Source organism: Topomyia yanbarensis, chromosome 3, assembly GCF_030247195.1.
Source record: "Topomyia yanbarensis strain Yona2022 chromosome 3, ASM3024719v1, whole genome shotgun sequence".
NCBI lineage: Eukaryota > Metazoa > Arthropoda > Insecta > Diptera > Culicidae > Topomyia > Topomyia yanbarensis.
This window is the reverse complement of record NC_080672.1, coordinates 160,690,017-160,704,180: the sequence shown is the minus strand read 5'-3', so window position 1 is coordinate 160,704,180 and position 14,164 is coordinate 160,690,017. Positions and strand designations below refer to the sequence as shown.

Genomic DNA, 14,164 nt, shown 5'->3' with positions numbered 1-14,164 from the left:
GGAGGGCCTTTCATCTGCATCGAAAAGTTTATAAATAGAAACGCCTTGATGCAAAGCGTGCTCATTCGGTGTGAGCTGCGAAAGGGGAATGATCATATGTGTGTACGCAGCAAAAACAATCGTCGGCAAGGTTTGAATTGTTTCAAAAGATTCTCGTCTTGTAGCAACATAGTTATCTACAAACCGTCCTTATAAGGACGAATGAAAAATGGAAAAAGATGTTATCATATATTAACTGTCATCTCTTCCAAACAACTTAACCCTCTGCTGCCAACCCCATGGTTTTGCAGGGTTAAGGAGAATCATTGTAAAATGTCCAATACACGATTTTATGTTGTTACCTCCACTAAAACACTTCAGAACACTCCCACCTGTCATACATGTACATTGTCTGCTTGTTGAAATCATTATATGAAATTATTGACCTGTATTCAATGCGGAGAACTCGGTAATAAAATTGTTTTGCTGAATATACTAACAAACGGGATCCCCAGGAAAATTTCGCTGAGCCCGGTGAATCGAACTTAATGCGTAAAATTTAGCCATTTGAACGAGATACAAGCAGAATTTTAAGAATATGATCATCGTGGTTATGTCCCGGACATTACCCGCCCCTAGTTTTTCGCTAAGCGTGTTCATTTCTGTACGCTAGGAAAAAGATTCCGATGGTCGTTTCGAGAGATTTTTACATTGATATTTCAAAGCAAGAAAATATGGAATTTGTGAATGTCTCAACGAGCTTAGAATCCAGCGCATCCCCTATCAACGCAGACGCCAACAACAAAGGTTCTTTTCAGAACCACCATAATTATTATAGAGAATAACTTGAAACATTCCCACATATTTCATTGCGTAGTCACGACACTCCGGTTATGTCCTAGACATTACCCACCCATCTTTTTTTGCTTCTTAAGAAGTTTCTCCAATAAATATTTCATAGGTAAATATAATTCCATTGTAAAAGAATGACTGGCCTGAATTACCCCCTACATTGTAAAAGGATGGGAAAACGTAGAGTTTTGAAAATTGTCGCCTAGCGCTGCCATGGAGGGGTGGAAATGAACTTTTATAGCACCAAAATGTAGCTGAGGTGATCCCCACTGGCCAACCAGGTCAAAAACGGTAATATTTACCAGAAACTGAAAATTAAAACTCTAACGGACAATTTGGGTTCAAGTTCATGTAGATTTGGCTGAAATTGTGTCTGAAAATTGAGTTCGAAATCCGGGTCAATCTGATCCGCTAACACCTTATTCGTTACAAAAAGTTAACACCTAAAGAAGGTTAAGGATATTTAGCTTCAAAATAGCTATAAACTGAAATCTTGCGAGTACTAGTTCAAAAGTTATAGCATTTAATGTATTTTTCTTGCACATTTTCCTATATGGCAATGGTAAAAACTTCAATCGAAGTGGGCGGGGGTCAAAATTGTCCAAATAATGTGAAATTTGGTATCTCAGTTTGCTTTGTCATTTCTCCCACTATGAACAGAGCAGGGAGGGAGAGGGTGCTTCAAGAAATAATAAAACATACGAATACTACTAACCTGCAGTTTACAGGAAGGCGGGGACACCACCAGACAGATCTTCATGGTAGCCCTGAGAAAATCTTCGCGATGTTTTCGATCACTCATCGCACTCGGCGAACAATCGCTCGAGGAAGTAGCATTAAGTTTTGCGGTGGTAGGACTCGGCAATTTTTCGTGACCAGTGGAAGATGCCGGTGTAATGTGACAGCTAGTACTCGTTATGGTTGGCGGTGTCAATACTGGAGTAGAGGGAAGCGCCGTTGAACTGCCGGTTGGCGATTTGTTGAGTCTAGGCGGTATAGGTGGTCCTGGTGTGGAGGCCTGTGGTGTCGATAGTTGACCTACAGAACATTGCGATTGTGATGTGGCAGATTTTAGAAGCAGTGAGCGACTTCGACGCGCTGGTACAGATGGAGAGGGTGTGGGATGTGTGATGGATGTCGAGGTAGCTGTCATTTGAATTCCTGTGGTGGGTGAAGACGAACATGGTGAGCTGGAAGATGGCGATGAATTTTTCAGGCAACATCCGGATATGTTGTTAAAGTTTAGTATAAAAGGATTATTGCTTCTTTGGTCCATAGGTTTCGGCAATTGCAATGGGTGTTGGTAGTAACTAGAAGGCTTCGAAGTTCGCGGTTCGTCTGAATCACCGGAAGCGGAGTTCGTGACACTTGTCTTTGAGCTTGATGGTGAATGTTGGTGCGTGGGTGATATGAGATAGGCATGAGAAGTATTCTGTTGCCTTTGGATGAACTGCTGGGTCGAGTTAGACATCCGACTTAACTGATGATATATTTGGTACTTGAAGGGTGGGTGTACCGTAGGTTGTTCAAAGCTTTTGCTGCTCGTCATCGGTGAGACTATATTCGAGGAAGGTGTTTGGGGTGATTGGATCATGGCCAGCTTTGAGGTGTTGTTAATTATGGCTATGTTGGCTACCATTCCATCCGTTGGAGAAAACACCATACTCATCGATGGGGATATCGATTGGGATTCTGAGGTACCAGGTGATGGCAGAATGTCGCAAGGAGGCGACATTTGGTCATAACTTCGTGCAAGTTTTCGATGTTTCGTGTTTTCATTTCGTTGGACGTGTTCATCCATTATATACATCTAAGATGGAGTTTTGTTTGTGTTTGTAAACACCAAAAAATCACCACTCGTTCGTCGCCTTCACTAAGAATCTTGACTCATGTTGGGGTGATCTAACTGGTTGCTTGCCATCTCATGTATGCTGCACAAAATCACTAATTGGTACGTGGCCAGGATTGGTTCGTTCCGTTGGGAAAAAAAATCGCGTGTGATATTTTTCTCGCGCCTTGGTCGATGCGCTGCCGAAAACGTTTTCACTTAATTAAATTCTAATGTTATCGCTTATATCACATTTTTGCACCTTATATATAAACGCCGTGTGCGGCGAGCTAGAGAAAAAGGAGAAAAACGAAGTAATTATTGTAGAGTAAATTTTCAATTGCACTATTCAACTACCATGCGGGAAATTTCAGATTATGACTGCAGTGAGCGAAGTGGCGACAATTGATTTAATTATGTTAAATTTGCAAATGGGCCATTATCACTATCACTTTAATTGCAATATTCATTTGAGAAGTATTGTGTTTACAATACATATGGAAATGGGCTTTACTTACAAATACTCTGCAGAATTTTAGGCCGTTTTTGTTTCAAACTACTAAGAACCAATAATATAGCATAACAAACAAATAAAAATAATTAACTAAATCGATCAAGTAAAACAAAAAAGAATATAATCACACTATCGTGGTAAAGTGACTATACAAGAATTAGATGGTGCGGCATCTGACCCGACCCGAAATTTCCCAATGTTTTTTTTTAATTTTAATATACATGGACTGCTGAATACTCGCTCGAAACTGAACTTGTATTCATTTCTCTTCACTAATTAGTTTCTCCCCACAATTAAGTATAAATAGATCCACGTGAAAGTATTGTAAATCCTGTAGAAAACATTGAATTTTTTGTTTATAATCTTCAATTCCGCTTGACTTAATGAAAGCTAAGACTCACTAGTATGGTAGGGTTGCTCGTGTTCAGCAAATTAGCACTCCGTCATCCACTCGCATCTAACGGATGTGCGGTTAAAGGATCAGTTTCAAATCCTCCTCCCCTACACGAATTCTGGTTCATTTTCTATCCATCCTCGGGCAAAAGACTCCGACATCCTCATCCATTGGAATGAGCCATTCTACAGAGACAGCTTAACATCATTAAACTTAATTAAATCGTAACTCTTTTCGTTCGATGATCCATTGGGCTGAGGCTAAAGTGGTGGCAAAAAGCAACATCAGAAGCATTTCGCACTGGGAAGAGCTATTTCAATTTAATCACACCGACGACGTGCAAACCAAACGGCCCTCGTGTCTAGATGATACGTGGAGCGGCCACCAAGAGAGGTTAAACGAGCCAGGTTGAAAATGCTGGTTTTTCCGATAAAGTATTTGCAGTATGTAGAAAGGAAACTAAGTTTTAAGGGGTTTCTTCACTGTCGAGGCTGGAAATTGAACTATTTTTGTGGAATGAATTGCAAAGTATCTACTCAATAGACGTTAACAGGTTTTCAGTTTTAAAAAAGTTTTCCAATCCTTCAAAAATCATTTTGCAGAATTTTTAATTTAGAGAAACTGGGGGTAAGACTGACACCGTAGGTAAGTCCATCACCCCACGACTTTTACCAGATATCAAATTTTAAATCATACGAAAGTGACAGGATATTATTAGATTATTTCGAGCATTTCGAGACACATAGATGCCATATAGCTTCATCAAACGTCAACGAAATAAACAAAACATGTGAAAGCAAAATTGATGCGCACTGATGTTATTTTTAGTTTTAGATTAAAACAGCACAAAAGCTTTGAAAATCATTATTTTTTGTGTCACTCATTCTAATTATACAGGGTGTTTGGTTCATGGTTAAGAATCTCTCGGGGGGTGATAGACTGCCATATTTGGAGAAAAAAATTGTTCTACATATACCATCAAATCTCAACCGTTACAGAGTTATTGAACTTTTTGTGTAAAAAACTTATTTGTCTTAAAATACCTCTAACTTTAAAAGTATGCTTTGTATTTTAAATATTTCAGTTCCATTCAAAAGGTGAGAAAATTTCGCATTGAGTGATGCCCTCACATGTTTCAGCTAATGAGTTTAAGTAGCCTTTTCAAAGCAATTTATTGAAAATTAAACAATCTTAAACGATTTTTCGTTCATTTCTTGAAAATCCTAATAGTTAACCTCATCATTTTAATAATGCAGATTGTTAGTCTTGATGAGCTGCTTAATTCGTTCTTTGACATGATACACTTACCTTTTCTTAGTTTCACGATTTTGGGTTATGCAACTTGTATATTTTTATCTCATTTTCACTAGTACCAGCTCTAAATGAAAAATTATGGCACTTATTGTACTTCTTTTCTTTTTATTCGAAAGCCAGGAAAATTTTACAGTGAAAAATGTATTAATACCTTTCAGTTAAGTGAATTTAGTATTCTTTTAAAAGTAAATTAGTTTAAAGATAGTGCTATTATTATCATTTTCGTTAAATAGTAAATAATAAACATCACCATTATTATCATGGAAATAATGCATCTCAGCAAGTTCTACAGTTCTTTCTTTGACTCCATTCAATTATCTCTTTTGGTTTCGACGCAAAATCGTTTTTATCACATCGTTTCATATGCAAAAATAACGATTTCGAACCCACTGCATTTGTGGCGAGCTCATGCTGTGTTAACTATTAAATAGCAGCACAATGAAAAGAGATATAGACAAAGTGTCAAATAAAAAGTTATAGAGAACATTAAGGGGCATCAAATGAACAATAGCAACGGTAAATTTTGTTGATTAATAATTAGAATAATTAAAAAACTCTCCAAAACAACACAAATTTTGAGTTATTTCGCTAGTAAAAAATCATTTAGTACACTTAACTAAAATATATTTGTACAAACACTGATAGGACATTTTCTCAGCTTTCCAATGAAATCTTGTAAATAACGATATAAAGCATATTTTTTAGATTAGAGTCTTTTAAGCACTTGCAAGTCGGTTACAGGAAAAGTATAGTAATGAAATTACAAAGAAATGAGAAGAGATAGAAATATGACGTCCAAGAACAAATTATGAATAGTCCTAAAACCCAACTTTTGGATAATGGATATTGCTATAATCATACTTCGTTATTTCGAAAAAAATAGCAAAAACCTCCTCAAAAACACTAACTTTTAACTACTTTACAGCTAAAAGGTAATTAAAACTAATTACTTGAAAGATATGAGAACACCATTCAATAGGAAATTTTCTCACCTTTCGAATGGAACTGAAATATTTAAAATACAAAGTATACTTTTAAAATTAGAGGTATTTTAAGACAAATAAGTTTTTTACACAAAAAGTTCAATAGAACAATTTTTTTCTCCAAATATGGCAGTCTATCACCCCCCGAGAGATTCTTAACCATGAACCAAACACCCTGTATGTACTATATATAGTTAGACGGAGACACTGAGCGGAGCCAATTGAACATGTCAAATATCGGAGCCAATCGAGCATGACATCACGTAACATGTTCTCTTTGGATATATAACGAAATAGTATTGTGATTATGATGATAATTATTTTACTCTTTCCTTGTGCTATCGAGCGTAGATAAACAAAACTAAACAATATTTTTTCTGTAATATCTAGAGAAGAGATATACGCACAAGTATGAAACCACGTCATATCTTCGAATTCGTTTTGCTATTCGTATATGTCAAGTTCTTACTCACGACGGCAACAATGAAAGTATTAAGCTAGAGCTTGAACATTTGCATGGAATCCCGATCAGAAACACATAACAGAAATTTTCCAAACTATATCTCGCATTGTTACTTGTTATAAATTTTTGTTATTTTAACTACTAACGAGACCTAATTTATAACACAATATGATACAAAAATTGTGTTCTATTATAATCTTGTTATTTCATTCTGATCGGGATGCCAATGTTTTCTTCCTGAAGAAGAGCTGCCAGTTTTCCGGCTTTTGTGTTCGCCTAACTATGAATATAGTAACTTTTATTCTAATCTACTCTCCATCTCATTATTTGTGTGTGTTAAAGATGAGTTGGAGTATTTTGATACTGTTAATTCGGCATTTAATAAAAATGTGCACTGTTGGGGTAAGACCAGCAGTTTTTGGGTGAGGTAAAACCGACACGCTGCTTAGAAGGTTGGGTTCAATTTTGATGTAAGGGATCATTCATAAATTACGTAACGCGTTTAGGGGGGAGGGGGTACGAGAAGTTGTGACATGTTGTGACATATGGGGGAGGGGGAGTAAGCTAGATCGTTACGTAGCATGTTTTTACTTAACAAAATTTTTTTTTCGAGGAATTTGTTACGTAATAGCGGAGAGGGGGAGAGAGAAATTTGTGATAGTTTGTTACATAGGGGGAGGGGGAATCAATTTTAGGCGATTTTCGCGTTACGTAATTTATGAATGGTCCCTAATACGAACGACTGGGAATTTTATGTAGTGTTTCATTACACTATTATTACATCAATTGTTAGAAATACACGGAAACTCGGTTTTTTTGCATTTAGTTCTTGCAGGATTGTCTCAAGGCGACTAAAAAAATTAACAATCAAATTGAGCTTGATCCATAGTTATAATAAAAAACAAAACGAAAATGTATAATCTAATCTGAGAGTTTGAAATGATATTGAGGAACAATCTTCATCGACCGTCGGATTGTTGATCAACAGAGTTTCTAAAAATCATAACACGAACCGGATAGCTTACTACGAAGCGTACGTTACTTTTAAGTGAATGAATCCTAGTAATAGGGGATAGATTCTGCTTGCAGAACTGTCCTAGTCCTTAGAATGGCTTCACAAGTGATAATAAAGCTCGAAAGGTGTTAAACATTATCAATCACCGCCGGGGAGTAGTCGAGTAGCATTCGACAGAGCACTGTGTATGGGTCGTCGGAGCGCCAGCGAACTGGACGTTATGCTCTATCCGGAAGCGATAGAGATATAGCGAAAACAAAAAAGAAGGGCTATCGAGAGAACTTCTTTCGCCGGGGAACTCTCCATCGGCGTAAGCTAGATTCATCGCCGGAAAGTAGACTGAGTAGACCGCGACCACACAACCAGTCACGGGTCGTCGGGGCACTAGTGAACCGGACGTTCTGCTCCACCAAAATCGCCAAACTGATCTCGATACCTAGTTGGATGCATTGGTTTCGGGAGAACTTCGTTCGCCGGAGAATTTTTCGTCGGAGTAGCCTAGGTCCATCGTTAGAGAATATACCGAGTAGTTCGAGAACAGGTTCAAGTTCTCTGGGTTGTTTTTTAACATTTTTCCGCTCTTTAAAAAATAAAATACACACAGATATTTGCCGTACTCGACGAACTGAATCGAATGGTATATGACACTCAGCCCTCCTGGCCTAGGCTAAAAAGTCGATTTTCAGAGCAATTGCTATACCTAAATAAAGAAATAAAATAAGTAAAATAATAAATAAAGATCGGAAAACTAGAAGTGGCAGGGTCATTAGAACAGGCTTAATATCGTACGGGCTTAATCTTTGTCTTCTGTTAATGAGGGTCAGCTTAGGCAGAATAACTACGAATCACCCGGTTGTCGGTTGTCACGTAAAGATAGACACGTCTACCTTTATCAGGACACATGTTAGTGAACTCGGGTGATTCGTAGTTATTCTGCCTAAGCTCGACCCTCATTAACAGAAGACAAAGATTAAGCCCGTACGATATTAAGCCTGTTCTAATGACCCTGCCACTTCTAGTTTTCCGATCTGTTTACTTCACATCGTTGCTCTCACTTGAGTACTATGGCTCTAATTTTCCTAACTTTCCCTACCCAGTAATCTCCAGCTAATTGAATGTCGTTAAAATGTAAAAAAGAAAATGTGACTAACATAGTCGAAACAAAAAAAAAATAAATTAATTAATTAATTCCGTCTTCCGTTTTTGATAACATGTCCATGCATAAGGTTATCAATACAATGTATTTCCTCTTGATAGTCGATAATATTTCTCGTATATGCTGGCGTATCCAATCAAAAATTCCGATGTAAGAAATACTTGTTTTGATCTATAATATTTCACGTTATCATAACTATTTGTCCATACGACGTGATATCGTTCGGTGGTTTTCAGACCAATAAATATATAAATATATTGTACGAAATCTGTGCAAATACTGTTGCAATAAATAGTGCTCCTATCAATAACGCAGATAAGATTATTTTTTCTTGGCAATACTCCTACGGCTGGTTGTTTGGAGTTCTAATTGCCATTGTGTAGAAAACAGGTTATTCTTGGTAGCCGGCTGCACAGAGTTTAAAAGACTCAACAACTGAACGAGATATTTTCCTTTCGAGTAACCGTATACTTGAAGACTAACTAAGTAATTAGATAATAAACTATGCTTTACAGGTCGCATCGTATGCTTGGAACGAATCCTAGACCTGAACCCTTCTAAATCTCCAACTTCGCGACACCTACGGAAGGCTCTGATGAATCGTCTTCCCGTTTGAATATATTTTTATTTACATGGTATCCATCTTAATTCTTTAATGCTGAAAATTCACACTCAAATGCCATTCTACTGGACTTTAACTGGTGTGAAGTGGGTCTAACTTACAATGGGTCCAAAAAGTACAGGGTGCGCCATTTAGATGTATCCTATTTCAACATTGAACGACTCCGCCATTTTGTAGCCGATTTTGACAGATAAACACAATTCTGAAACGTCATTTAGTGCCATTTTAGCTATGAGTCGATTTGAACCAAAATAACGCGCTGAACTATTTAGGCCGGAGTATGCTCCAAAATAATCATCCGTCCTTATTTTTTCAAAGAGAGAGAGAGAGACCATCGTCGGCGCATTGGCCTACCATTGGATTTTGGCGCATTTTGTCTGTCCACAAATGCAGAAAAAAGGTCTGAAAAACTTCTATTAGAGTAAAAATTTCTGAAGTGGCCCCCCCATTTTTCACATAGTGATGAATTTTGCAAAACATGTTTTAATTTTATTGTTTAGGTACCCCTAAACATCTTCGTGAAATATTTTGTCGTTATTCGAAATATTTCTAATAGTTTTAGTTAATTGAAAATTTATACACCTTTTTATTATAATATTTTTTACAGCCAAAGCTTAATTTCGAATTGCACCAAACTTCACTGGTGGTTTAACAAATGTTTAGTCTAGAAAATGTCGAAAAAAGTTTTAACAAATGTTAACTATTTCTACTATTTTTTAAACAATTTTTCAAAAAAATGCAGTTTTAAATGGTTTCTTCACGCGATATTCATACCGTTTAAGTTGTAAAATGTTGCATATATTATCAACTTTCAATTCCAAGAAAAAAAAATTTGAGCAAACATAAGGTTTTTAAAATATTTGATTTTTTGTGTTACCCGGCATGCGAAAAACAACGCGCGAGCGAAACAGTCGCTGGTCGCCACGGCACGCTTGGACCAACATCGCATGAGCGAGTCGGTGGGAGCTCGCCACGACTCTGACTACATCAAATGCAAAGCAAAAGAATGAGTTTCGTTGCGATAGTCTTATCGATAATACCCAGTGTAACCTGTGTCATCTGAAAATTTACCATCTAATTTACCTTCATCAATTGTTATTGCATTTCCAGGACAAGTTTTTTTGCTGAGAAGCGTGTATTTCATAGTGTAAAATAGAGAATCAATATTTTTGAAATAACTCTTCGTCCAATCAAACCATTGTAATTTTATAATAATTGTACAAACAGTATAATGTAAAATCAGTACAAACTAGCTCTATACGCGATAGTTCATTTATTGCTTCATTAAAGATCTGTTCTTGCTCACGGGAGAAAAACCATTTCTTTAGCATATGTAAATATCAATTCGATTGCATATTTGCAATCCAAATTTTATTTATTTTAATTTATGTGTATCAACGGAAAGATTTTCCCTCGCGCATTGGTTATGTTTGTTTTATTTTATGCAAAGAATTACTGCACTCTTCCGGGTGACCTATCAACCACAGAACAATAACTTATTTCAACAAACGAAAACGATGATGTAATAAACAGTATGTACAAACAATATAAACAGTATGTATGTATCAAGTATAATCGCACCAACTGGTCTCCTAAAACTGATTGATTGAGTCCATCACACGCCATTTGTCAACCGAAACTCATTATTGCCAACTTTTATACTTGTCTAAACGTGTCGCGGAGCGTACGGCAGGTTCGCTAGTGAAATGTTGGTCCAAGCGTGCCGTGTCGACCAGCGACTGTTTCGCTCGCGCGTTGTTTTTCGCATGCCGGGTAACACAAAAAATAAAATATTTTAAAAACCTTATGTTTGCTCAAATTTTTTTTTCTTGGAATTGAAAGCTGATAATATATGCAACATTTTACAACTTAAACGGTATGAATATCGCGTGAAGAAACCATTTAAAACTGCATTTTTTTGAAAAATTGTTTAAAAAATAGTAGAAATAGTTTACATTTGTTAAAACTTTTTTCGACATTTTCTAGACTAAACATTTGTTAAACCACCAGTGAAGTTTGGTGCAATTCGAAATTAAGCTTTGGCTGTAAAAAATATTATAATAAAAAGGTGTATAAATTTTCAATTAACTAAAACTATTAGAAATATTTCGAATAACGACAAAATATTTCACGAAGATGTTTAGGGGTACCTAAACAATAAAATTAAAACATGTTTTGCAAAATTCATCACTTTGTGAAAAATGGGGGGGCCACTTCAGAAATTTTTACTCATTATCAACAAGACCGAGCACCTTGCCACACCGCAGCCGCTACAATTAAGTTCTTGCAGAGCGAATTCCCAGGATGCGTTTTCTCAAAAAATGGTGATATGGAATGGCCTCCTCGTTCTCCGGTTGTAACGGTACAAGACTTTTTCTGTGGAATTTGTTGACAGGTAAAGTTTATTCTAGCAAACCTACGAAATTGCTGCGATTATGCCCGAAATGCTGTCCAATGTCATGCTAAGTGCCCGCAAAAGAGCTGCTTTTTGTGTATAAAATGGGGGTGATCATTTAATCGACGTTGTATTCTAAACCTGGTTTATAACAAATTGCATAAAATATCCTAAAAAAACTGGGTTACTTATGAAAATCGGCTGAAAAAATGGCGGAATTCTTCAATGTTGAAAAAGGATACATCCAGCTGGCGCACCCTGTATTTGTTAAACGAATACTTTTTGGGCCCACTATATGTATAATTAAAATATTCAATGATCATAAATAAAACATATTACTTGAACTTATGATAGATTCATTCTATAATCTTCAAGAAAGGACAGATGTTCGAATATTTGTCATTCCAATGTACGTGCACAAATATATCTGGATTTTCATTAGATTTTAATGCAACCATGCAGAGCATAGTAAAAATTGCAGCAATTAACAACCTAAGTGTATTCCACTTTACTTCGGATATGTCTCTGACCACCAATAATTTTTTAATCCAGTTCTGCAAAGAGATTCGGCTTTCTCACAAGCGATTTGAACTACTTGTGAATTCAACTTAATTGCTATTTATTCTTGTGCTGTCATTTTTCTCTTCCTTCCAATTCTACTACCTTCCTCCTCCTTCTCTATTCCTTCCGATCAGTGAAATGATGAGAAGACACAGCGAGGCACAAAACTCCGACTACATACGGGGATCGTGCTATTTGAGCCAACATATTCTGATTCCTGATTCTCGAGTAAGGTGAAACGCATTGTAAAAAACATCATCCTTAAATATAATTGGATAGTTAGAACAGTTAAGCAAAAAATCATAGTTTGAAATTTTCGTCACACGTGGCGCAGAACACCTTGCATATTTTTGCGACATTAGATATTGTCATGTTCAGTGTGCCTTTGAATTCTCTTGTTAGAAATAATAAAAAAAATCAATTTAAAAATATTCATATATCTGAGAAAAAATTAATATAAATAACCCAGTACTACATTTGAGCTCACCGATCTACAAACAATAACTGTATTCATGAGCCGACTTTTGGGTCTGTGTGATAAAATAAACCGCTCTAGTCCCACAACATGGAAGTGGAGTGTGAGTTTGGTCGGCGAAATATAGGGTAGACCGGGTCTAGATGGCAATGTTTTCAGTTTTCAATTTTTTCCGCTTTGATTTAGGTAAATGTAAAAAAGAACACGTTGTATAAAATGGTAGATTGTTGGCAACATCCCTGAAGTTTATCAAAGGGTTAATTATTTTGTCTTTGGTTTTATAGACAGAAATATGGGACGCGGAAACCCAGCCAACTTACTCCGACCCCGGGTAAGTTAGCGGTGTGTATGTTTACACCAGAAAATATGCAAATAAATGGAGACTCAATTACTTCAGGTCTTTTTGGGGAACGTGCCGAATGTCTTTCCAGTAAAACTAATATACAGTTTTACTGGAAAGACATTCGGCACGTTCCCCAAAAAGACCTGAAGTAATTGAGTCTCCATTTATTTGCATATTTTCTGGTGTAAACATACACACCGACATTTGCCATTATATTTCAGTCTCAATACACCAGCAACGTACTCCATATTCAAAAGTAAATTTTCGAAATTCTTCAGGCGATTGGCCGAATTAAATGTCACCTGTATTGACGAGTTACACAAGAAAAAGATTTGCTTACTTTGAAGTGAATTCCAGAAATAAAAATATTTGATGAATATTTTTGCGCTAAAAATAGAACCGTAAACTTTCCCCGCGTGCGTTTCCACCAACTTACTCCAACCGCATATTTTCTAAAAACCTATTTAAAAAATAACTTTTGTTTGTCGTTAGGTGTAATATCTACCTAACCTACGAATACTGAAAGCTTTTTTCACGCACTATCGAAAAATATTATCATTCTTGGAATACATTACAAATCATCTTAAATAACACAAAATGTTCAAAATTAAGAAAATTTACTTAGTGTGCTCAAAAACACATTATCTTCCACAACAATATGTTTTGCAACAAAAACACATTGGATAATGTGTATCATATTACTTGAGGTACACAACGAGAATCAGCGCTATATGTCTAATAAAAACGGAGAAAAGGGGATTCCGTCAACTTACCCCAACCGCCAACTAGCCTCCCCTACTCCTAAAACACTCCTGCTACGACATAGTATAAATTTTACATGGACATAACTACCATGAATGATTCATTAGCTAGTTGTAAAGTTGAATGATATAATAGAGCTGCTTGTAGTTAGGTACTGTACAGACAGAGAAATAAAAACTATCGCTCATGAATTTATGCATCATCAGCAGGTTTATGATTTTTCAAACATATTGCACGGTCTTGCTAGTCAACCATGGATTTCCCAATGAATATGAATTTCAGAATGTGGGAAAGAAGAACCAAAAACAATCTTGAAATTGAACCACAACAATGAAACTTTTATCTTCTGCATCGTTTGTCAGTTTCTGGCCACTATGGGCAATGTTAACGGTGGAAAACTTTTTCAGGTATTTCAGAAGACGCAATTTGAATTGTATAAATTTGATGCTGATTTCCATTTAGTTTTTGTTCATGAGGGTCTAAAAAGCAACTACAGCCAGGTCTCGTA

The 14,164-nt window shown here is 36.4% G+C and overlaps 1 protein-coding gene across 1 annotated transcript in view; it reads right to left on the bottom strand.

Annotated features, from left to right (window-relative positions):
• LOC131688961 (pleckstrin homology domain-containing family G member 5) overlaps positions 1–14,164 on the bottom strand; it is a 267,837-nt gene that overhangs the window by 85,550 nt on the left and 168,123 nt on the right. Inside the window, exon 5 of the mRNA XM_058973628.1 lies at positions 1,547–2,949. Within this exon, the coding sequence (XP_058829611.1) occupies positions 1,547–2,641 (1,095 nt within the window). The 5' untranslated portion in view covers positions 2,642–2,949. The remainder of the gene's footprint in view (positions 1–1,546; positions 2,950–14,164) is intronic.